Source organism: Bufo bufo, chromosome 1 (genome assembly GCF_905171765.1).
Source record: "Bufo bufo chromosome 1, aBufBuf1.1, whole genome shotgun sequence".
In the NCBI taxonomy this organism is placed as follows: domain Eukaryota; kingdom Metazoa; phylum Chordata; class Amphibia; order Anura; family Bufonidae; genus Bufo; species Bufo bufo.
In genome coordinates this window covers 133,218,877-133,245,280 of record NC_053389.1, presented here as the reverse complement: position 1 = coordinate 133,245,280, position 26,404 = coordinate 133,218,877, and the positions used below count along the sequence as shown (strand labels likewise).

General features: G+C 44.9%; 2 protein-coding genes across 5 annotated transcripts in view; one reads left to right on the top strand and one right to left on the bottom strand.

Annotated features, from left to right (window-relative positions):
* Nucleotides 1–26,404, bottom strand: part of RNF207 (ring finger protein 207) — a 291,616-nt gene that overhangs the window by 240,158 nt on the left and 25,054 nt on the right. The window lies entirely within an intron of this gene.
* Nucleotides 813–7,525, top strand: LOC120985821 (intelectin-1-like). Its single transcript, XM_040413989.1, has 7 exons — nucleotides 813–816; nucleotides 1,443–1,601; nucleotides 1,954–2,201; nucleotides 4,308–4,466; nucleotides 4,653–4,773; nucleotides 5,930–6,033; nucleotides 7,373–7,525. Exons 1-7 carry the CDS (start codon nucleotides 813–815, stop codon nucleotides 7,523–7,525), a joined length of 948 nt encoding a protein of 315 aa, XP_040269923.1.

The following is a 26,404-nucleotide window of genomic DNA, read 5'->3' as shown; positions in this document are numbered from 1 at the left end:
ACAAGATGGAATAGTGTGTGGATGCAAATATAACCCCTCAAGCTGATGTTAAGAACGGAGACTTTAGCCAATGTATTCCAATCAGGAACACATCAGAGCCCTTTTGCACCACCGTCAAGGTATCTCAGCCTGGCATGGGTTCCTACCACTAAGCTACCTACGGAGTGTGACCAACGGTCTGAGAGGTGCTAAGATACAACTTACATGAGTGATCTCACTATGGAGGTATGTGGGAGTTTGGCTGTAAGTTGTATCTTAGCACCTCTCAGACCGTTGTTCACACTCCGTAGGTAGCTTAGTGGTAAGAACCCATGCCACGCTGAGATACCTTGACGGTGGTGCAAAAGGGTTCCGATGTGTTCCTGCCTGGAATACATTGGCTAAAGTCTCAGTTCTTAACATCAGCTTGAGGGGTTAGCCAGTGTTGTCAGTTGCATATCATTGTGGTGCACCTTTCGCAGTGATTTATGTATTTTTATATTTGCATCCACACACTACTCCATCTTGTGTAGGATGCCATTGTGGTGCATGTGGTCCGCTGCCGACATCCTCCATTGTATGCATTTTTGCTGGGGATTGCAGTTATCAACGGATCACATGCGGAGGAATTGCTCCCCCGGTTATAAACACGCTACAGTGTTTGGGGGTTTTGAGCATTTCCTCACATGGCCACTTTATTTGAGTTGTAGTTTTACAACAGCTGGAGGGTCGCAGGTTGGGCATCCCTGCTTAACAACATTGCAGTTGGTAAATTAAGGACAAGTAGACCCTACCCCCAGGAATGATCCCAAACCATACGGGACCACACAATTATGGGTGGGTCTTAAACAAGCCACACTCATATTCAGCCCAGGACAGCCTGACCTTGCAGGGACTATTAGTGAAAATTAGGGACAGTCCCTGCAAATTCAGGACTATTGGCAAATATGCTCATGCAGCTTTATGTGTATTATCCTGCTATATATGCTATATATGTATAAATGCTGTCTGGATCATTGTACAAATCAAGCACAGGGTCCTCATGTCTCTAGTTTGAATTACTAAGTGGTGGCCGAGCGGTATTACATCTCTTATATATGGTCCACAGTGGGTTCAAAATAGAAAGAAGCCATTCATACCCTCATCAGTCCCCGCTACTGTTGTTTCATTGCTTACCCGTCCCTGCTGCTATCTACTTCCTGGGTCCAGCTTGACATGCAGGCATTTCTAGGGTGTCAAACCGGGCCAGGAAGTGCAGAACAGCAGGGTCCCATAAGTGTCAGAATGGCAGCAGTGTAAGTATGGTTTCCATTTTTATTATTTTTGTAATACTGCTGGACATCCCCCTTAATTAGTTGGTTACTCTATATTGTCTAATTTTGTCTGTATTTCTATCCTCTGATTATAAAGTTCTTGAGAATATGTTGTGGCTATGTAAATAAAGATAATTATTATGTGATTAGAAAACTGTCTGATTTCCAAGAAGAAGGAGAACATCCTGAACCTACTGGCTTGCTGGAATGATGACACTGAACCCCCTATACCCGACCCCATCATGGTGCCTTATATCCACGGTTACAGAAGCTGCAAGGAGATCAAGCTCTTTGAACCAAATGCAACAGGTGACTCCTTAGATGTGATTACAACCACTGTATCATGGTCAGATCTAGTGTTACAGATTCTCAGGTATCACTTCCTAACCAGTGCAATGTGCCTGCTAGAATTACTTGTAGCAGATATCACAGACCTATTTAAGGAGCCATTAAATCCAATCCAGATGAGTATAATGTAATGTTTGCTGCTATCAGTCATTTCCAATAGTTGTTCAATTAACCTACAGGAAGTTACCTCAAGATCATTACTCACATCATCTCCTGTGCGGAGAACCTCCAGATACATATGTGTGACTGATATTACCAGTGTTTCTTAATTCATTATTAATGTAATGTATCTAAGATGCCTTTGTTATGACAGATGGGATATATACCTTGACGACTACTGTTGGTGAATCCTACCAGACCTTCTGTGATATGAAAACCCACGGTGGAGGCTGGACCTTAGTTGCTAGTGTCCATGAGAATGATGTGTATGGAAGGTGTACTGTGGGGGATCGCTGGTCAAGCCAACAGGGAAATCGGCCTGAAAGCCCACAAGGAGATGGCAACTGGGCAAACTATGCCACTTTTGGTTCTCCTGGAGGTGCAACCAGTGATGATTACAAGGTAAAGAAAAAACTACATTGTAGTCTACAGGGAGTGCAGAATTATTAGGCAAGTTGTATTTTTGAGGATTAATTTTATTATTGAACAACAACCATGTTCTCAATGAACCCAAAAAACTCATTAATATCAAAGCTGAATATTTTTGGAAGTAGTTTTTAGTTTGTTTTTAGTTTTAGCTATTTTAGGGGGATATCTGTGTGTGCAGGTGACTATTACTGTGCATAATTATTAGGCAACTTAACAAAAAACAAATATATACCCATTTCAATTATTTATTTTTACCAGTGAAACCAATATAACATCTCAACATTCACAAATATACATTTCTGACATTCAAAAACAAAACAAAAACAAATCAGTGACCAATATAGCCACCTTTCTTTGCAAGGACACTCAAAAGCCTGCCATCCATGGATTCTGTCAGTGTTTTGATCTGTTCACCATCAACATTGCGTGCAGCAGCAACCACAGCCTCCCAGACACTGTTCAGAGAGGTGTACTGTTTTCCCTCCTTGTAAATATCACATTTGATGATGGACCACAGGTTCTCAATGGGGTTCAGATCAGGTGAACAAGGAGGCCATGTCATTAGATTTTATTCTTTTATACCCTTTCTTGCCAGCCACGCTGTGGAGTACTTGGACGCGTGTGATGGAGCATTGTCCTGCATGAAAATCATGTTTTTCTTGAAGGATGCAGTCTTCTTCCTGTACCACTGCTTGAAGAAGGTGTCTTCCAGAAACTGGCAGTAGGACTGGGAGTTGAGCTTGACTCCATCCTCAACCCGAAAAGCCCCACAAGCTCATCTTTGATGATACCAGCCCAAACCAGTACTCCACCTCCACCTTGCTGGCGTCTGAGTCGGACTGGAGCTCTCTGCCCTTTACCAATCCAGCCACGGGCCCATCCATCTGGCCCATCAAGACTCACTCTCATTTCATCAGTCCATAAAACCTTAGAAAAATCAGTCTTGAGATATTTCTTGGCCCAGTCTTGACGTTTCAGCTTGTGTGTCTTGTTCAGTGGTGGTCGTCTTTCAGCCTTTCTTACCTTAGCCATGTCTCTGAGTATTGCACACCTTGTGCTTTTGGGCACTCCAGTGATGTTGCAGCTCTGAAATATGGCCAAACTGGTGGCAAGTGGCATCTTGGCAGCTGCACGCTTGACTTTTCTCAGTTCATGGGCAGTTATTATGCGCCTTGGTTTTTCCACACGCTTCTTGCGACCCTGTTGACTATTTTGAATGAAACGCTTGATTGTTCGATGATCACGCTTCAGAAGCTTTGCAATTTTAAGAGTACTGCATCCCTCTGCAAGATATCTCACTATTTTTGACTTTTCTGAGCCTGTCAAGTCCTTCTTTTGACCCATTTTGCCAAAGGAAAGGAAGTTCCCTAATAATTATGCACACCTGATATAGGGTGTTGATGTCATTAGACCACACCCCTTCTCATTACAGAGATGCACATCACCTAATATGCTTAATTGGTAGTAGGCTTTCGAGCCTATACAGCTTGGAGTAAGACAACATGCATAAAGAGGATGATGTGGTCAAAATACTCATTTGCCTAATAATTCTGCACGCAGTGTATAGCCTACAGTTGGGAAACATGTCTCCTGGGAAGATTAGTTTCTTCTTCCCTGAGTTTTTCATATGTAAAATTTGACCTAATATCTAAACATGAATTGGCTAATCACAACTTGACCCATCTTGCATCGTTCCAGGAGCTGGCAAGATGGGCCGGTGATGCCTACAAAACTGCTTAAGTATGCATTTTTATTCTATAATTCACAATGGGCAGACTTGGACTACTATGGGCCACCAAGCTGAGATTGGCGGTCACACCACCCAGCATGTCGATGTCACTTGCAGTGTAAGGGATACTTGTCTGATCTACTCACAGGTTCACCCAAGCTTATTTTATGTCCAGTAAGTTGGAAAAAGCACCAACTTTTGTTCCTTGGGTGCAGACTAATTGACTGAATGTTACTGACACCCATAGACTAGACGTGATTTGCTTAGCTGACCTCAGATGTCCTGTCAGGCAGCGGGACCAATTTAAGTGTCTAACCCTACTGTGTGTTAGTTTATGTGATCTTATTAAGAATGCAGGATATTATGACATAAGGGCTGAGGACCTGAGCATTTGGCACATCCCCAATGACACTCCATTGTCTCGATGGAAAGATTCAGCTCTTCTGAGATACCACACTGAGACTGGCTTCCTTCCTGGAGAAGGTGGAAACCTCTTTCAGCTATACAAGGTAATATGGACACCATCCTCCTTACTGATGCAACACAGGACATATCTTTGCTGTAGATGTCAAATATGATTACCCTTCATGATTAACTCTACATACTCTAGCAGATAACACATGGGGGGGGGAATGCTTTGTTATAGCTTATCATAACTGATTCCAAACTTGTCCATACCTAATTTCTCTAATCAGAAATACCCAGTGATGTACAATGCTGGCAGCTGCCTAACTAATAATGGTCCTGACGTTCCTGTTGTATATGACTTTGGAAGTGCTGTAACAGCAGCTAACTACTACTCACCATTTGGTAGAGGTAAGGAAAACGGTCACCTACATAAGGTAATGTTAATGCCATCTAATATACTCCATTCACATCCAAAATCCTGATGACTTCCCCTTGTAAGCCACCAACGTTATGCAGACTGTCTCACCCAAGTAATAATATTATGTTGTGCAGTTCTTGTGCATGAAGACTACTGCACAATGTCTGGTATAAAAAATATATTCCAAAAAATCTACCACAAGAACTGCTTCTGGGAAGAAACTGAACCAGCGGGGGGAGTAGTAAGATGTAAAGTTATGCAGTCCCAGATCTAATAGGCCAACTAATACATTTCAAATGCATGTAAGGGTGAGGTAAGAGGTCGCTCTATCTGGACAACCCCTAAGGTCTGACAATCTGATATGGGGTGCTGACTCTCCCCCGACAGATGATGTCAGTAAACAGGATGGGGCAATCTGCAATTTTTCACCTGATCCTTTATTTCTTCCAGGCAATAAGCCAACCCTAGAAGTGTCTGGCTGTGGCTTTCCCATTTCTCCTTACTGAAAATACATACGTGTATGTTTATGAGTGAGTCAGGAGAGAGAACTTTCGGCCAAACCATTGTTGGGTGTATGGGCACCTTTAGAAGCTATTCCAGAGATAAGATGATTACTATGGCTCTGGGTTCTCCCACACCACTTACAGCAGCTCCCATATAATGGCCTCCTGATTTTTCCCTGACAGCAGATGTGGGGGAGAGATGGATCTGGCATGTAGAAGTTCAAGATGCATGTATGTTTAGAGTAGATATGGGTGAAATAGCTATCAGCAGGTATTTCATGTACCACCAGAATACTGGAATACATGACATCCCAGAGATGGCCGGAGCTACCCCATCTAGGTCATGCCATGCGGTCTGTGCCAATCTTCCTGTATGTTTGACACTTCAAAGCACAATTGGGGTTATTTATCAAAGTGGTGTAAAGTAGAACTGGCTTAGTTTCCCATAGCAACCAATCAGATTCCACCTATGATTTTTGACAGCTCCTTTGGAAAATGAAAGGTGGAATCTGATTGGTTGCTATGGGCAACTAAGCCAGCTCTACTTTACACCAGTTTGATGAATGACCCCAAATGTTTCATGTGTGGACAGACAAGATAATTTCATGAGACTCCTTTCCTTTCTCTTCTGCCGTTTTCACAGCTGAATTTATTTCGGGTTTTATACAGTTTCGGGTATTTAACAATGAGAAGGCAGCGCTGGCTTTGTGCCCAGGAATGAAGGTGACCGGCTGTAACCCGGAACATGTATGTATTATTCTCTAGTGATAACTATAAATGTAAATCACAAATGGAGCATATTTGGGAGACTGTCATTGTTTCCCTTGGCAACCAATCACAGGGCAGCTTTCAATTTTCAAGAGTGCTATAAGGAATGAAAGCTGCCCTCTGATTGGCTGCTATGGGCATCAAAGGCATATAAACTTGTCATAAATCTCTTCTGCCCAGACGTCTCTCCTAATACACAGATAATGCATAAATTACAACCCTACCTTGTTGTCTACATTGTGTATAGCCCCAAGATATATGGTTTTCTGTGCAGCCTGCTCCTATGTCAAAATGCCTGAGATGAGGATGGAACATAAAGCCTGGCCATGAGGATAAAAGAGGGTCTTTTGTAAGGCTGATAGAACTGCCTGTGACCACCCAAACACGTAAACTACAGTACACATACTGAAGTGGTGGTCACCAAGACAGGATCTCATTTAACACAATTCTGGGGCATCCTCTATTAGAAAGCTCCATTGCGATGTTCCTTTGTTGTTCCACCTAGAAATGTGTAAATAAATTGACAACTGGGGTTTTACAGTTGGGACTCTTTCACTACACAGTCTGACAATTTCCAATCAGTGCTAGGCTGTGTAGGGAAAAAAACTCACTGAAGAAAGTGGCCTAAACGGGTGGAAATACTCCAAACCCAAACACTGTAACGTGTCTATAACTGGGGGAGCAATCCCTCCGCATGCGGTCTGCAGATAACGGCAATCCCCAGCAAAAAATGCGTACAATGGAGGATGCCGGGGCGGACCACATGCACCACAAGGACAACTTACACAAAATAATACAATGTGCAGATGAAAAAATATATAAATAGAAAAATCACTGCAAAAAATGCACCAAAATGATACACAACTGACAATACTAGCTAATTCCTCAAGCCGATGTTAAAAGCTGTAGAGTCTGACCTTACATGTATAAGCCCATGTTATCAACCTTGGCTGTCACTCATCCGTGCCATGACTGAAGATGTTCAGACTGACTAGACAGGGCAACAGCAAGACCTTGGGTCCTTTTACACAGGCAGATACTCTTCCCAGTAGCAGCACGCTGATCAGCACTTGTTACCTGCATTACTGACATAACCCGTCCGACCACCCGACAAGAGGTGATTTGCTGCCGTTTTAGATGGGGCAATTATCGGGAACAAGTGTTGGTTGTTCCTGAATCCTGATCATCGGAAGGTGTAAAACGGCCCTTATCCCATGAAATACATATGTTGTCATTCAGTACAAACAAAAAGTGCTAGATTAATATATTGCCCAGCATATGTGACCGCATTATTTACAACCCATTCTTGTATTTGCAGCATTGCATTGGAGGAGGGGGATACTTTCCAGAAGCAAGCCCCAAACAGTGTGGAGATTTTCCTTCCTACGACTGGGATGGATATGGAGAAGGCAGTGGATCCAGTTGCAGCAAGGAAATCACAGAATCTGCTGTTCTCCTCTTCTATCGCTAACCAGCTGTCTGTACTGATCCCCTCATGTCTGTACTGATAAATGCTGCTATATGGATAAACGGTACAGAATAAAGCTCTAGATTAGATAAAGCAGTAGATGTCTCCTGCCTCATTTTGGGAGGTGAGTACAAGCAGCAGCCTTTTCAGTGGATGAGGCTGGCCTCTGCTCAAACAGGAGGTTGGAAATAGGGTGAGTAGATGTGACGTGCATCGAGCAGTGAAAGGTCAGATTGTTTACTGCTGGTGACGTACCTGACTTCTTCTCACTATGCTAGGTGGAGACTTCCACTTAGCAGTGAGCCCGGTGATATCACCTACACAGACCAGTGGTCTGTAGTGCTGCCGGAGGCTGTTTTGGAGTTGGGTACTGTGCTACTTTGCCTCTGGCAGCGCTATTGACTGCTCATCTATGTAGGTGACGTCACCGAGCTCACTGCTAGGTGGAAGTCTCCACCTAGCACAGTAAGGAGAAGTCCGATCACTGGCAGTAAACAAACAGATCTTGCTGTCATGATCAGTGTGGGGGAAAAACTCCACACTAAACACAGGAGGGAAGAGGAACAGTAACTGGGTCTGGAAACTAGGGAAGGACCTCCTACACAACCCTAATCCGGGCCCTAACTATCTATCAATATGAATAGACCTTGAAGGTAGGAATATTCATATGCTGGGTACCTAAGCCCTTATATCCCTATATAACGGATCTCCTGGCACCCCGACCGGGTACCTCCGTCGATGGATGCTCTTAGCGCTTCCCGAGGACTCCAAGCACTCCACTCGACACCGTAACCACTGCAGACCCCACGAACCGCCGAAGCTTGGTTGAGGTCTCGCCGTCTCCTACCCACCCTGGACCTACGACAAGGCTCCAGGCTCCAGTGGGTGAACCTCTCCTAAATCCAGAGAGCAGGAACAAGCTCTTACAAGAGCTAATAGTATAGTCAGGGGAGTATAGCAAATCTTCAGCGTATAGCAATCCCCAGTGTCGATCAGTTACCCAAACACCAGCCTCAACATGATGAAGGGTAAAACAGGAACTCTTTATTGAACACACAAGCATTGACTTATACACATTTTCCAACAAGGTTACCACCCACAGGGTTTTGTAAAAACAACCAATAAACACGTACAATACACTCAGACACTCCCACACAAAATCCTCCCCTTTGCCTGTGATACAATTACCCCACACAATGGGTTGATGCAATTGTATCACAGGCAGGAGAATACACAATGTCTTCTGTCCTGGAGACAACCGAGGCGTAATTCAATTATCTCTCAGGACAAAGGGAAATCGCCAATACACACGTGGGGACAATAGGACAGACATCACAACTCAAATATACAATGTCCCACCCTTTACAGTACACATAGACATTTAACATATCCCAAAATGGCACGAATTAGACCAGGGGTTCAAACGTTAGTAAAAGTCCTTTGTGAACAAAGGAAGCCTGGCTGATGAGAGGGCCCATAATCCTGGGGCAAGAGGCTGGTAGCCAGGCCTCTCCACCACCCAGTGGTGAGGTTGGTTTTCACCCTATAAGGCCCTGGAATGAGGTTAGGACCAGAGACAACACATTCCTCCCCAGATGGACGAATGGAAGTCTCTGTTTCAGGCCCAGAAACAAACAGGGAATATAACGAACACAAAACAATAAGAAAAGACAAGACTTATCTGAAAGTAGAAAACTGGCAACTCCAGAAGCACCACAGAGTACAAGCAACCAGCTAGTTAAAAGGCAGGAAGAAAATCTATAAACCGCACCTCCAAGAGTGAGAAGAGGCTACTTATGGGAAAGGCAAATCACCAACAAGCAACACCTGAAGCAAGGGGTGTGGCATTCACCAAAACATAGACACAATAAGATCCACAGTGAACTTGTCAATTTAACCCACGAGTTGAACTATTTTCGCGATCTCGAATTCCAAATTACCGTCCACTATGACCGGAGCAGGTGGCAAGGAAGATGGCTGTAAAGGTTCCACATATTTTTTCAACAAAGACCTATAAAACACATAATGAATTTTCAGGGCCTGAGGAAGCTCAAGACGAAAAGCTACAGGAATAATAATGGCCGTGATCTTATATGGGCCGATAAACCTTAGACTCAACTTCCAGGAAGGTACCTTCAACTTAATGTTTCTTGTGAACAGCCACACAGAATCACCCACACTCAGGTCCGGACCATTCATACGTTTCCTGTCACCTACACGTTTATATATTTGTTGCCCATATTTTTCAAGTTATTTTGAATTTTTCGCCATATCGATGACAATGATGACGAAAAACGTTCTTCCCCAGGGATACCAGAAGTATTAGAACCAGAAAATGTGCCAAACTGCGGGTGAAATCCATAGGCCCCAAAAAACGGCGACTCACCAGTGGACTCCTGACTACGATTGTTTATGGCAAACTCTGCCAAAGACAAAAAAGAAGACCACTCTTCCTGGTTCTCAGATACAAAACATCTCAAGTAACTCTCCAGACTCTGATTAGTGCGCTCCGTCTGTCCGTTCGACGGAGGATGAAAAGCCGAAGAAAAGGGCAGTTGAATTCCCAGACAGAACGCCTTCCAGAATCTGGAAACAAACAGAGTCCCACGATCTGAGACCACGTCAGAGGGAATGCCATGAAGTTTCACAATGTTGTCAACAAATACCTGTGCAAGGGTTTTAGCAATAGGTAGGCCTGGTAATGCAATAAAATGTACCATTTTACTAAAGCCATCAACTACCAGAATAACTGTCTTTCCATGAATCCATGGTTTGGACGGAATGGGTTACGGAAGTAAAGATCCAGAAGGTCGAGTATGTGTCACCTTGGCACGTGCACAGGTAGTACAGGCTGACACATAAGTCCTTCACACACTTACGCCACCCTGGCCACCAGAATCTACGAGATATGAGGTTGGCAGTGGACCAACTCCCAGGATGTCCTGTAAGAACCGTACGATGATGTTCCTCCAACACCTTGTGATGCAAATCCAGTGGCACAAATAGTTTCCCAGAGTAACACGAGTCTGCTACGTCTCCCTACGCCTCTAACACCTTCACCTCAAGGTCAGGGTAGAGGGCGGATATCACCACCCCTTCAGTATCGGACTCGGGTTTTTGAAATCACCACCTCCAGGGAAACTACGTGACAAGGCGTCCGCCTTGACATTCTTAATCCCAGGACGATAGGGGACAGTGAAATGAAATCTGGTGAAAAAAAGAGTCCATCTGGCTTGTCTTGGGTTCAGTCGTTTCGCTGACTTCACTTTGTGATCTGTGAACACTGTGATCAGATGAATCGCTCTTTCCAACCAATGACGCCATTCCTCAAAAGCCAATTTAATGGTCAGCAACTCTCTGTTACTCACATCATAATTTTTCTCAGCGGGGGATAGTTTTTTCGAGAAAAATGCACATGGTCGCCATTTACCAGGTGATGGGCACTGTGACAACACTGCTCCTACCGCAACCTCGGATGCGTCCACTTCCACAATAAACGATTGTGACACATCTGGCTGCACAATATGGGAGCAGAAGAGAAGCATTCCTTAATCGCAGAATCAAACCATACAGAGACATCAGTCCCTTTCTTAGTCTAGTCCGTTAAGGATTTTACTATTGTCGAATAATTCTTAATAAATTTTCGTTAATAGTTGGTGAATCCTAAAAACCGCATAAGAGCCTTCAGATTTTCGGGTCGATCCCAGTCCAATACAGCACGGACTTTCTCAGGATTCATTCGAAAACCCGAAGATGACAGCAGGTAGACCAAGAACTGCACCTCGTGTACCGCAAAAACACACTTCTCTAATTTTGCAAACAATTTATTATCCCTTAGAATCTGTAACAGCTGTCCCACATAATTCTGATGTGTTTCCATGTTAGGAGAATAAATAAGAATGTCATCCAAATACACAATCACAAACCTCCCTACCAGGTGATGAAAGATGTCATTCACAAAATGTTGGAAGACCGCCGGGGCATTGGTCAACCCGAAAGGCATGACCAGGTTCTCAAAGTGCCCCTCAGGAGTATTAAAAGCAGTCTTTCATTTATCTCTTTCCTTGATCCTAACCAGATTATATGCCCCTCTTAAAGGGCTACTACCACCAGAAATACTGTTATGTAGCTGACTGACATTAGCGATGCGCTAATGTCAGCACTACATAACAGTATGTTTCTAACATTTGTCCCTGTAGCCGTTTTTGTAAAAAAAGCACTTTTATTATATGCTAATGAGCTCACTCACCCTTTATCCCGCCCAGGTCCCCTGTTCTGCCCGCCCAGCTCCTCTTGATTGATGCCACGGTCCACCGCATCGTTGACGAAATCCTTGACGAAATCCTGGCGCAGTGAGTGAAGGCCGCTCTCCTGATGCCGGCTTCCTCACTGTGATGTAGTCGGCGCAGTGAGGAATCCGGAACAAGGAGTGCATCATTCACTCACTGCGCCTGCGCCGAAGACAGAAGTGAACGGCGCAGGCGCGGGATTTCGTCAACGATGCGGTGGACCGTGCCATCAATCAAGAGGAGCGGGGCGGGCGCAGTGAGTGAATGATGCGCTCCTTGTTCCGGATTCCTCACTGCGCCTCATAACCCGTGCATGCGGACAAACTGAGCATCAATCAGGTTCACCCCGGCCCCGCTGTCGACAAATACCTCAATTCCCACAGTTTTTTACACTAGCGCCACCTCGGCAGTCAGAAGAAATCGGGTACTACTAGCAAAGGACATATGCACATTCTCTGACTCCCCACTCACACCTCCGATAGTCAGATGGGATTTAGACGCCCCTTTTTGTTTCTCTTTTTTCCGCTGAATGCTTGGACATATATTGACAAAATGTCCCCTTTGCCCGCAGAAAATACATACCCACTCTCTGGCTCTCATCCCCAGATGAGTGTGGACGCAACTTAAAGTACCATTTGCACGCGTCCCTGAACCGAATAAAATTATCACTCTGTCACGACCGCTATCCCAGCAGCAGTCGTGTCGCACCAGACGGAGGGGAAGTGGGACCCTTATCTACGGATTGGAAATAGAATGGCCACCCCTGACTAACCCTAAGCTGGCACCTGTCTGCCCTGATACCCTAGACGGGGTGTGAACCCGTGCGGCGAGCAGGATGCCTAAACCCTCAGTCGCCCTAACACTGGACTGGGGAAAGGCCGATGGGAGCGCTAGTCACCATCACTCACGTCTAGGAAAACAACAGGGGAAGACAGCAACAAACAAACAACAGCAGAGATAGACTTATCCAGTCACGAGCAGAGAAGGCGATCCCAAACACGACAGTCCACGCCGGACAAGAGCTCCACAGCAACACCATCAAACGATCTCCATCCAAGGTCAGAGTAGCACTGGAAGTAAGGACTATATCTGGCAATGACTGCAAGTGAAACTGAAACTAATATAGTAGCTGGGAGTGGCAGACAGGACTCACCTGAGAAGGATGCCTACAAACTCCCAGTCAGGACAAAAAGGTTCACAAGGCAAAACCCAGATGACATACCCTGAACCACGGAGCAAACTCACAAGCTATCGCGAGTAGCAAATCGCTGCGACCTTCTCCTCCCAGACCTGTCTGGATCAGTCACAGTCGTGACAGTACCCCCCTTTCTACGAGGGGCCCCTGGACCCTCAAGACCAGGTCTCTCCGAATGGGAGCTATGAAAAGCCCGAATGAGTCTGTCCGCTTTTATCTCTGATGCTGGAACCCACATTCTCTCTTCGGAACCATAACCTTTCCAGTGCACCAGGTACTGAAGAGAGCGGCGAACATATCGTGAATCAACAATCTGTTCTACCTGAAACTCAAGACTGCCATCAACAACCACCGGTGGAGGCGGTAGTGGCAATGGTTCAGGAGGTTCTACATATCTCTTAAGCAGAGATCTGTGGAAGACATTATGGATCCTTAGAGTCTGAGGTAGCTCCAGACGAAAAGCCACCGGGTTAATGATCTTAATTACCCTATAAGGACCAATAAATCTCGGACCCAATTTCCACGAGGGAACCTTCAACTTGATATTTCTGGTAGACAACCACACCAAGTCATTCACCCCAAGGTCCGGACCTTCAGAGCGCTTCCTATCAGCCGCACGTTTGTATCTACCACCAATTCTCTTCAAACTTTCTTGCACACTCTGCCACACTGAAGAAAGTGAAGACGCAAATCGTTCCTCCTCGGGAATCCCAGACGGCCCCCCCTCACTAAACGTACAAAACTGAGGATGGAAACCATACGCACCAAAAAATGGTGACTTATCGGTGGATTCTTGACGACGATTATTAATGGCAAACTCAGCTAACGGTAAATAAGATGACCATTCCTCCTGATTTTCGGAAACAAAGCATCTCAAATATGTCTCTAGGTTTTGATTGGTACGTTCAGTCTGACCGTTGGACTGTGGATGGAAAGATGAAGAAAACAACAGATGAACCCCTAAATGAGAACAAAAAGCTTTCCAAAATTTAGAAACGAATTGGGTACCACGATCCGAAACAATATCGGAAGGGACCCCGTGAAGCTTCACGATGTGGTCAATAAAAACCTGAGCCAGTGTGTTAGCATTAGGCAATGCGGCAAGAGCAATAAAGTGCACCATTTTACTGAATCTGTCAACAACTACCAGAATAACAGTCTTCCCCGCTGATACTGGTAGATCCGTAATGAAATCCATTGACAGGTGCGTCCAAGGCCTGTTGGGGATGGCCAGAGGTAAAAGACGCCCTGCCGGACGAGTATGATCTACCTTAGAACGAGCACAGGTAGCACATGCAGACACAAAATTCAACACCTCCTGGCGCCATTTAGGCCACCAGAACCGACGAGACACTAACTCAGAGGTTGCCCTACTACCTGGGTGTCCTGCCAGTGTGGAGTTATGGTGTTCTTTTAGTATCTCCAGTCGTAAATTTTCTGGCACAAACAGTTTACCCGAGGGGCAGGAGGCCGGGGCGTCCCCCTGAGCTTCCAACACCCTCCCCTCCAAACCTGAGTGTAATGCAGAGACCACCACCCCCTTTTGCAAAATGGGCTCTGGTACCTCAACATCACCCCCTCCAGGAAAACTTCGAGACAATGCATCCGCCTTAGTATTTTTTGCCCCAGGGCGATAGGTTATTACAAAATTAAACCTAGTAAAAAATAACGACCACCGAGCCTGTCTAGGGGTGAGACGTTTAGCAGACTCCAGATATAATAAGTTTTTGTGATCAGTAATCACCGTGACGGGATGAACCGCCCCCTCCAAAAAATGACGCCACTCCTCAAAAGCCAACTTAATAGCCAAAAGTTCCCTGTTGCCAATATCATAGTTCCTTTCTGCAGCAGACAATTTCTTCGAAAAGAAAGCACACGGACGCCATTCACCAGGGGACGGGCCCTGAGATAGTACCGCTCCCACCCCCATCTCTGATGCGTCAACCTCTACAATAAAAGGAAGCGAGACATCTGGCTGTACGAGAATAGGGGCCGAGGTGAATCTCTCCTTCAGAGACGCAAAGGCAGTTTTGGCTGCATGTGACCATTTGGAAAAATCGGATCCCTTTCGGGTCATGTCCGTCAGTGGTTTGACCACCAAGGAATAGTTCTTTATAAACTTTCTATAAAAATTGGCAAACCCCAGGAAGCGTTGCAATGCCTTCAGGTTCTCAGGCAGATCCCAGTCTATAATCGCCCGGACTTTCTCTGGATCCATGCGGAAACCTGAATCTGACAACACATACCCCAGAAATGGCAGTTCTTTTACGGCGAACACACATTTTTCTAACTTAGCAAACAATTTGTTGGCCGTTAATATCTGCAGCACTTGTCTCACATGGATCTTATGTGTATCCAGATCCGGGGAATAGACCAGGATGTCATCAAGATATATCACAACAAATCTCCCGATAAGGTGACTAAAAATATCGTTGACAAAATGTTGGAATACCGCAGGCGCATTAGTAAGACCAAATGGCATGACCAGATTTTCATAATGCCCTTCCGGAGTATTAAAAGCCGTCTTCCACTCATCCCCCTCTTTGATGCGAACCAGGTTATAGGCTCCTCTGAGATCCATTTTGGAGAACCATTTAGCACCAGCAACCTGATTAAAGAGGTCGGGAATGAGAGGAAGAGGATAGGGATCTCGGATAGTTATCCGGTTTAATTCCCGGAAATCCAGGCAAGGACGTAGGCCCCCATCTTTCTTTTTAACGAAAAAGAACCCTGCAGACACAGGTGAAGAAGAGGGTCTGATGTGTCCCTTAGCCAAACTCTCCGAAATATAATCTTTCATAGCCTTCCTCTCCGGGCCGGAAAGATTGTATAACCGGGTTTTTAGGTAGTTTTGCCCCAGGTAATAGATTAATTGGGCAATCATATGGACGATGAGGTGGTAACCCCTGACAACCCTTCTCAGAGAACACATCCATAAAATCTGACAGAAAGGCAGGTAAAGATGTTACAGAGAGTGTAGAGCACCTACTACTCAAGCAGTTGTCCTTACAACGTTCACTCCACTCCACAATCTCCCCGGCCTGCCAATCCACCACTGGATTGTGAGTCACCAGCCAGGGAAGCCCCAATACTATAGGAGCCGGAAGACCGTCCAGGACATAACAAGAGATATGCTCTTTATGGAGGTCCCCTACCTGCAGATGGATATTATGGATGATCTGAGTTAACTCTCTCTGAGTAAGAGGGGAGGAGTCGATGGCAAAAACAGGAATAGTTCTGCATACCGGTTCCGGAGTAAAACCCAGAGCCTGAGCAAACCGTGAATCCACCAAGTTGACCCCCGCCCCACTGTCCAAAAAGACGGAACAGATCTCAGTTTTATTGCCCGCCTCAACGGTAGCGGACAACAAAAACTGAGACATGCGTATGGAGGAAACGAATACGCCCAGACTGTTCTCCTCCGCACAATCTGAGGACTCTAGTTTTCCGGCGGCTTCTTTGTTTGTGGTCTCTTGGGTTCTGAGGGACAAACCTTTACAAAATGACCCCTCCCCCCACAACGAAAACAAACCTCTGACCTACGGCGGAATTTAGGAGGATTCATCCGTCTAGTGGCGCCCCCTATTTGCATTGGTTCGACTGGACCATAACAGACCGATCCCTATAGAGGCCTCCGTAAAATTTAATAGTCTCTCCCTGAGTCGTCTGTCGATTCTTATGGACAGAGACATAGCAGCCTCAAGAGACCCAGGGACCTCGTATACCGCCAGCGCGTCTTTTAATTTTTCAGACAACCCCTGGCAGAACTGACTCCTAAGGGCTGAGTCGTTCCATAACGTATCAGTAGCCCACCTACGGAATTCGGAACAATATAGTTCAGCAGACCGGTTCTCTTGCCGAAGTCTACGTAGCTTAGACTCAGCCAGTGAGACCCTGTCCGGGTCATCATATACGAGACCCAGGGCTTCAAAAAACTCCTCCACTGATCGTAAGGCCGGAGAGTCTGATGGTAGGGAGAAAGCCCAAGCCTGCGGATCTCCTTGCAGGAGAGAAATTACAATGCCCACCCGTTGTTCCTCACCGCCGGAGGATCTAGGGCGTAACCTGAAGAACAATTTGCAAGCTTCTCTGAAGGTTACAAATTGGTCTCTCCCTCCTGAGAACCTATCAGGTAAAGCCACTTTTGGCTCAGGAGTACCTTGGTTTCCCGTAGCAACGGTGGAACCCAAGGATTGCTGCTGCAGCACTGTTGCTTTTAATCCTGCCACTTCAAGGGATAACCCCTGTAATTGTTTCGCCAAAACCGAAACCGGATCCATAGTGGAACAGACAAAATACAAAGCAAAACAGCAAGCAAAAAAGAAAAAAAAATAATAATAATGAAATGTCACTTTTTTTTTTTTTAAAAGGCCAGATATACTGTCACGACCGCTATCCCAGCAGCAGTCGTGTCGCACCAGACGGAGGGGAAGGGGGACCCTTATCTACGGATGGGAAATAGAATGGCCACCCCTGACTAACCCTAAGCTGGCACCTGTCTGCCCTGATACCCTAGACGGGGTGTGAACCCGTGCGGCGAGCAGGATGCCTAAACCCTCAGTCGCCCTAACACTGGACTGGGGAAAGGCCGATGGGAGCGCTAGTCACCATCACTCACGTCTAGGAAAACAACAGGGGAAGACAGCAACAAACAAACAACAGCAGAGATAGACTTATCCAGTCACGAGCAGAGAAGGCGATCCCAAACACGACAGTCCACGCCGGACAAGAGCTCCACAGCAACACCATCAAACGATCTCCATCCAAGGTCAGAGTAGCACTGGAAGTAAGGACTATATCTGGCAATGACTACAAGTGAAACTGAAACTAATATAGTAGCTGGGAGTGGCAGACAGGACTCACCTGAGAAGGATGCCTACAAACTCCCAGTCAGGACAAAAAGGTTCACAAGGCAAAACCCAGATGACATACCATGAACCACGGAGCAAACTCACAAGCTATCGCGAGTAGCAAGTCGCTGCGACCTTCTCCTCCCAGACCTGTCTGGATCAGTCACAGTCGTGACACACTCCCCCCTGTCACACACACAGGGGATGGGGATGTGACCACTGAGCTCAACCCGCACCCCTGTCCCTGCCTACTTGACTCGCAAGTCCTAGTGACAAGGAACAACTGGTCGACAAACCCTCAGCTAGGATAAGTGCAGGGAAGACAGACAATACAAACAACAGAGAAGTCAAACGGACCGAGTCAGAAACCAAGAGAGCAGCAAGTTACCAGAGAAGCAAGTGGAGGATCATCAGGAAGAAGCCAAAGTCAAAAGCAGGAGGGAATGCCAAGACCAAGGGATGAGACAGACAAGTAGTATCAACACGAGCAGGAGCCAAACCAACCAGGTAAGTAATCGCAGGAAGGACCTTAATAACAGGCAATCTGTGGCCAGCAGATTGCCTGTTTAAATATGGCGCTAGTGGAGTCATGTGACGTGGCCAGCGTCACATGACTCCTGAGTTCCAATACAGCCGAGCGCCGAGTGAGCAGCTCGGCACTCAGCCCTAGTGTGGTTACCACGAGAACGGGCGACGCCGGGCGCGCTGATGACGCGAGCACGCCCCGGCCGTCCTCGCCTCCTGGAACCACGCACAGAGTGCATCGTGACAGTACCCGCTCCTTCCACACGGGGCCACCGGACCCAAGGCCCCAGGTGACATGAAATTCAAGTCTAGAGGCATGAACATCCCTATCTGGTACCCAGGACCTTTCCTCCGGTCCATAGCCTTTACAGTGCACCAGGTACTGTAAAGAGTTACAGACTCTCCTAACATCCAATATCTTGGAAACCACTAACTCCACAGAATCATTAACCAGTACCGGCGGTGGAGCGGACTGTAAAGGAACAACAGGAGCAATATGTATTTTAAGCAGAGATTTGTGGAAGACATCATGGATGTGGAAAGATTCGGGCAGTTTCAACCTAAAAGATACTGGGTTAATTACCTCCGTAATCAGTGGCGACTCTAGGAACAATATATAGGGGGGCACAAAGATACCACAGTCAAAAATGGGGGGGCAAAAACTAAATAAGTATATATAAATAAGATTACAAAATACGAGAGAATTGCGGTATGCAGGGATACATTTATAATAAAACTATTTACTTACAAAAGAAGCTATTCAGTCGCCTGCTGTGCCGTCCTCTGCTTGCTTCCACGGATTCTTTCCCCTTCTTTCTGTCTCTCGTCAGTGCGCAGGCGTACTGTTATGCTGTTATGGTGGATCTGTGAAGACACACTGTTATGGGGGCATCTGTGGATGACACTTATTATGCCTCTTATTAGCCCCCATATGCCTCTCATCTTTAGCCCCCATATGCTGCCTCTCATCATTAGCCCCCATATGCTGCCTCTCATCATTAGCCCCCATATGCTACCCCTCATCATTAGCCCCCATATGCCTCATCATTAGCCCCCATATGCCTCATCATTAGCCCCCATATGCCTCTCATATGCCTCTCATCATTAGCCCTCATATGCCTCTCATTATTAGCCCCCATATGCCTCTCATCATTAGCCCCCATATGCCTCTCATCATTAGCCCCCATATGCTGCCCCTCATCATTAGCCCCCATATGCCTCATCATTAGCCCCCATATGCCTCATCATTAGCCCCCATATGCCTCTCATATGCCTCTCATCATTAGCCCCCATATGCCTCTCATTATTAGCCCCCATATGCCTCTCATCATTAGCCCCCATATGCCTCATCATTAGCCCCCATATGCTGCCTCTCATCATTAGCCCCCATATGCCTCTCATCATTAGCCCCATATGCCTCTCATCATTAGCCCCCATATGCCTCATCATTAGCCCCCATATGCCTCTCATCATTAGCCCCCATATGCCTCTCATCATTAGCCCCCATTTGCCTCTCATCATTAGCCCCCATATGCCTCTCATCATTAGCCCCCATATGCCTCTCATCATTAGCCCCCATATGCCTCATCATTAGCCCCCATATGCCTCTCATTATTAGCCCCCATATGCCTCTCATCATTAGCCCTCATATGCCTCTCATCATTAGCCCCCATATGCCTCTCATCATTAGCCCCCATATGCCTCTCATCATTAGCCCCCTTATGCCCCCAGCAGCCACCTTTTTTTATAAAATAAAAAAACACTTACCTCTCCTGCTCCTGGACGCCGCCTGCCTCTCCTCAGTCGACTGTGCTCTGAACTGGCACGCACAGCGTGAGGTCACAGAGCGTCCTCACGCTGTGCGCAGCCCTGCACAGCCGAAAGCCGAGGACCAGGAAGTGGTAAGTACAGAGCGTTCACCACTGCCTGGTCCCTCGGTTCTAATGAGCGCTTCCATAATGGAAGCGCTCATTAGTATTCACCTGGGGGAATCAGCGGGGGGGCAACCGGGGGGGCAAAGAACAACATAGGGGGGGCGATTGCCCCCCCTCGCCCCCCCCTAGCAACGTCACTATCCGTAATCTCGTACAGACCTATAAAGCGAGGTGCAAACTTTTTGGAGGCCACCTTGGAGGCAAATTTTTAGAAGATAGCCACACCTTCTCCCCAACCTCAAAATACATCCCCTTAGAATGTTTCCTATTCGCTTTGATTTTTAGATTGTTTTGAGCTTTTTCTAGGTTTGACTGAACCCGAGCCCAAACAAGACCTTATCCGCCTCGGGGTTAGACGAGGAGACGGATGACCCAGAATGAAAACGAGGATGGAAACCGTAATTACAAAAAAACATGGTTGTTTATCGCAAATTCTGCCAAAGGAAGGTACTTAACCATAATTGTTGATCATAGGAGACGTATGACCTGATAAATTGTTCCACAGACTGATTAAGTTGTTCATTTTCCCCGTTACTCTCAGGATGAGAGGCAGACGAGAAAGACAATGAGATTTGGCACCTCTGACAGAAGGCTCTCCAAAATCTAGACACAAACTGGACACCTCTATCAGATACAATGTTCTCTGGAATACCGTGCAAACGTACAATTTGTTCTACAAATACAGAGGCCAGAGTCTTAGCAGTAGGAAGCCTAGAAAGAGGAACAAAATATACCATCTTGCTGAACCTATCGACCACTACCCAAACCACAGTTTTACCCTCTGCAGGTGGCAGGTCCGTGATGAAATCCATAGAAATATGAGACCAGGGTCTACTGGGAATGGGTAGGGGTCGCAACTCACCAGCAGGGCGAGTTCTAGGGGTTTTAGACTTGGCACACACCTCGCAGGCCAACACATAGGACTTGACATCCTTGAATAGGGTGGGCCACCAGTAAGACCTTGATACCAGCTCTTTAGTACTCTCGATACCGGGATGTCCACACAAAACAGAATCATGACACTCACCCAACAACCGGAGACGGAATTGTTCAGGGACAAACAACTTATCTGTTGGTGTGGATGCTGGGCCAGATGTTCTTCTGCCTTAGTAAGAGCCGTAAGATCTTGGGACAAGGCTGCTAAAAAGACATTAGCTGGCAGTATGGTTTCAGGCGGTCCGTCCGTAGGCTGAAACACACAAAAACTCAGAGATAGAGCATCTGCCTTCACGTTCTTACTTCCTGGCCTGAAAGTTATGGAGAAATTAAAATGTGCAAAAAACAACGCCCATCTGGCTTGACGGGGATTCAACCTCTTAGCAGACTCAAGAAACATTAGATTTTTGTGATCAGTGACAACGGTGACACAATGTTTAGCTCCTACAAGAAGATGCCTCCACTCCTCAAACGCCCATTTAATGGCTAGCAATTCACGATTCCCCAAGTCATAATCTCTCTCGGTGGGAGAAAATTTTCTGGAAAAGAAGGCGCAAGGCCTTAAATTGGTAAGACTAGAGGGGCCTTGTGAGAGGACCGCCCCTACTCCATCCTCGGAGGCATCCACCTCCACAATGAAAGGTCTCTCTTGATCCGGCTGAATAAAAACAGGAGCGCTACTGAAGACCTTTTTAAGAGTTTCAAATGCTTCAGTAGTTTCAACAGACCAGTTATCCAGGTCCGCCCCTTTTTTGGTGAGGTCGGTCAAGGGTCTAGCAATTACCGAAAAATTCTTTATAAATCTACGGTAATAATTAGCGAACCCTAAAAAACTTTGTAAGGCCTTTAAGGACGAGGGCCTTACCCAGTCCATAATTGCTAATACCTTGCTAGGATCCCTTTTAAAGGTGTGAGGAGTGAGAACATACCCGAGATATAATATATCTTGTACCCCAAAAACACATTTCTCCTGTTTGGCAGCCAATTGATTCTTCCTCAAAACCTCCAACACTTGTTTCACATGAAACACATAACTCTCAAAATCAGGGGAAAAAATCAATACATCATTACGAATTTACTTAAGAAATCTCTGAAAATATCATTCATAAAATTTTGGAACACCGCTGGCGCATTGCTGAGTCCAAAAGGCATTACAAGATATTCGAAGTGTCCAGCTGGAGTATTGAAAGCTGTCTTCCACTCGTCTCCCTCCTTAATTGGAATTATATTATATGCCCCCTTTAAATCAATTTTAGAGAACCAGGAAGCCCCCAGTACTTGAATAAACAAATCGAGAATCAACGGGAGGGAGTATTGATTCTTAATCGTAATCTGTTTTAATTCCCGATAATCGATACAAGGTCTGAGGCCCCCATCCTTCTTTTTGACAAAAAAAAATCCCGCCCCCATAGGAGATACAGAAGGCCTAATGTGCCCCTTAAGGAGACTCTCCTTAACATATTCCTCCATGGCCTTGCGTTCAGGCTTAGAAAGATTATAGATGCGTCCCTTGGGAAACCTGGCACCCTCTATCAACTCAATAGTGCAATCGTAAGACCTATGGGGCGGTAGACTCTCGGGGTCAGAGGAAGAGAACACATTCATATATTCACAAGCAATAAAAGATAAGCAGGCACACTCTTAATTTGGGTACAATGTAATTTATTTATGGTCTGTTAATAATGTAATAGATAAAAAGAGTGTGGGTATAATTGGGTAGAGATCGGGAGTGTTGGAGTGGTCACCAGTAGGTAGAGAGGTGATAGATATCCTGGAGGAGGGTCCTGGGTAAAAATATGATGGCGAAAACCCGGGTAGGGGTCTTGTTTCGAAAAGAGAAAAAAAAATATATATATATTATATGGATAGGTAAATATAGAAATATAGGAAAATAGAAAAAATTGTTTGGAAGGTGCTGGGGTGATCACCAATATGTGGGAGGTGGTATATGCCCTAAAAATGTCCAAGGAAAAAATTGGTAGTAAATCAATCGTCTGGTGAAGATACCTGGAGTATGTTCAAAAATAAAAATCAAATAAAATAGTTGTGCACAAACCCATAGACAAGGAGATAGACAACCATAGAGAAGGGGAAAAAAATGACAATACTCAACAGATCGCACCCCAAAAATTGAAAAAAATACCCAATATCCACAAGCAATAGATTTGAAGTACTGGAAGAATAGAACCATTTTTTAGACCGGACTCCTCCACACCACAGATCCCACACCAGACAGAGACCACCCCGTTCCCCATCAGCTACCCCCCAAAACCACAAATACAACCTACGATACAGACAATTATCACCAGAACAAGATTACAGACCACACCATCAACACAACCCACAACATCCGAAAAGAACACAACAATCAGGGGAGAAACATCAAGCCCCACAAAGGAGAGACAACCATCAAACCTATCAAACAAGGCAACACGATGCAAGAAAAAGATACGTAGAGGAAGGGGATACAAGACCAAAATACAACAGATAGAGCACCACGAGGAAACTATTATTAACCTAAGCAATGTGACGCTAAATAAGGCCCAAATCAACCTTTTAAACAAAGGACTAAAATTCGCGCCAACCAATACACACAACAAATTCGACACATACATAGGCATAGAAAAATTCATTCGCAAACTCTGTCTGAAAAAATACTATATGAAGAACCCCATAACGAAAGAAAACATACTTAATAAAACATATGAACACACCTCACTAAAAAGTACCTCCAAAAAATATCCACGACAAGAAATAGGACAAGAACTCGCAGCATTTAAACAACCAAGGAAATGGAACAATTTATCTAGAAAGGAAACAGAGGCTATAAAACAACTACAGAAGGAGAAAGATATAATAATACACCCGGCAGATAAGGGAGGAGCGATCGTCATCCAAAGTATCTCTGACTACAACAACGAGTGCATGAGACAACTAGCAGATAACAACACATACAAAAAACTCAAAAACAACCCAACGGAACAATATTATCAAGAACTAATACAATACTGTGAAAAAGGGAAAGAAAATGGTATCATATCCGAAACAGAATACACTTTCATAATAAATACACCCCAAAGATTGCCAGCACTATACTGCCTCCCGAAAATACACAAGAATAAAACTAATCCACCCGGTCGTCCTATCATTTCCGGTATACAATCATTAACTAGTAACTTATTACAATACATAGATACACTACTACAACCAAGAGTAAAAAACATCCATTCATACGTTAAAGACACGACACAAATCATTAAAATAATTGAGAATTTAAAATTTGAAACACACTGGCATATAGGAACACTAGACGTCCAATCACTCTACACCTGCATAAATCATCAACAGGGTACAGAAGCAGTTAAAAAACAACTGACCAAAGAGGCCACATTACCACCGGAACAGATAGACTATATAATAGGAGGCATAGAATTCATACTCAACCATAATTACTTTTACTGGAACTCAGATTTTTACATACAGACCCAAGGAACAGCCATGGGCACCAGATTCGCCCCCAGTTACGCAAATCTATTCATGGCGCAGTGGGAGGACGAAACCATAGCGCCCAGACTGGGGTCGGATCTGGTGCTCTGGCAAAGATACATTGACGACATCATATTCATCTGGCAAGACAGTAAGGAAAACCTAGACATATTTCTAACCACTATCAATACAAACCCATACGGCTTAAAATTCACTTCATCCATCAGCACATCGAAAATAGAATTCCTAGACTTACAAATAACAATAGAAAATGACAAACTCATATGTACCACTTATCATAAACCAACATCCAAAAATAGTTTTATTCAATACGACAGTTGTCACCTACCATCATGGCTCACCAATATCCCACAAGGACAATTTCGCAGAGTTAAGAGAAACTGCACAACAGAATCTGATTTCGACAAAGAAGCTGAAAAGATGAAAACACAATTTATAGATAAAAAATACCCCATTGAACTACTAAATACATCACTAAACAAAGTCAAAAAAATGGAAAGGAAAACATTTTTCAATAAGTTAGCCAAAAAATCAGAAGAAGGAGACACTACACCCAGGATTATAATACCATATAATCCACAGTACATAAAAAGCAAAAAGATCATTAATAGCCATTGGTATCATATAAAACAGGATAAAATAATAGGGACCATCATTAACGACACTCCATTAATCACCTTCACCAAAGCCCCAAATCTAGGTCTAAAAATTGCACCCACCATCAAATACAACAAAGAACATACAACAACTATCCAAAAATGGGCAGACAACATCTTTAGATGCGGAAAATGCAACAATTGCCGAACAACATCATTTCCAAAGAAAACCACCTACGTCACCTCTAAAATTAACATGTAGCTCAACAGAAGTGATATACGCACTAGAATGCCCATGCCAAAAACTATATATAGGTCGCACCAAAAGGACACTTCAAAAACGTGTATCAGAACATATAGCAAACATAAGGAAAGGTTACGACAAACACACATTATCAAATCACTTCAGTATCATTCACAATAAGGACCCATCCGGACTGAAATACACAGCATTAGAAAAGGTAAAGAAAGACTGGAGAGGGGGCAATTTTATAGAAAAAATGTCCAGAGTTGAGTCCAGAAGAATTTTTGAATTCAACTCTGTTCTACCAAATGGATTAAATGCAGAAATGGAGATTTTTGGGTTCCTTTGATGGGGGGTTGCCGCTCCCCGATGGGTAACCGGGATGGTTATTTCATTCCTTCCGGTTGCCCCTTGGCGAGCGGCTGCCCCTCACTAACCACAATACCACTCAAGTTACCCACACTCATAGATATCCACTACCCTACAATACACGAGACAAGTAAATACCAAACAAAAAGACTTGAACAACAACTAGGCCATCAAGAAAATTCAAAAGACAAAGACAAAATAGACCAATACATCAACTAGGCCCCGCAATTTGAGATGGGATGAGCCCCCTACTACACTTGAAAATATGCTCAGTATCCAATATACCGCAAATTTAGGGTGGTCAACATATGGAGATCACCACTATATTCAAGATACCCTTATGTACCCATTCATACTACATATTTTTCCCTGTTCCTATATCTATGATTAACCTGCGTAGTCACTGGGTCTTCCATATCACAGACCAGTGATACAAT

What these genes read in the sequence shown, in the direction of transcription:
- LOC120985821 (XM_040413989.1), top strand. An exon ending in CTTTGAACCAAATGCAACAG is followed by an intron (nt 1,602 to 1,953) that starts GTGACTCCTTAG and finishes TTGTTATGACAG; the next exon opens with ATGGGATATATACCTTGACG. An exon ending in ACCTCTTTCAGCTATACAAG is followed by an intron (nt 4,467 to 4,652) that starts GTAATATGGACA and finishes TTCTCTAATCAG; the next exon opens with AAATACCCAGTGATGTACAA.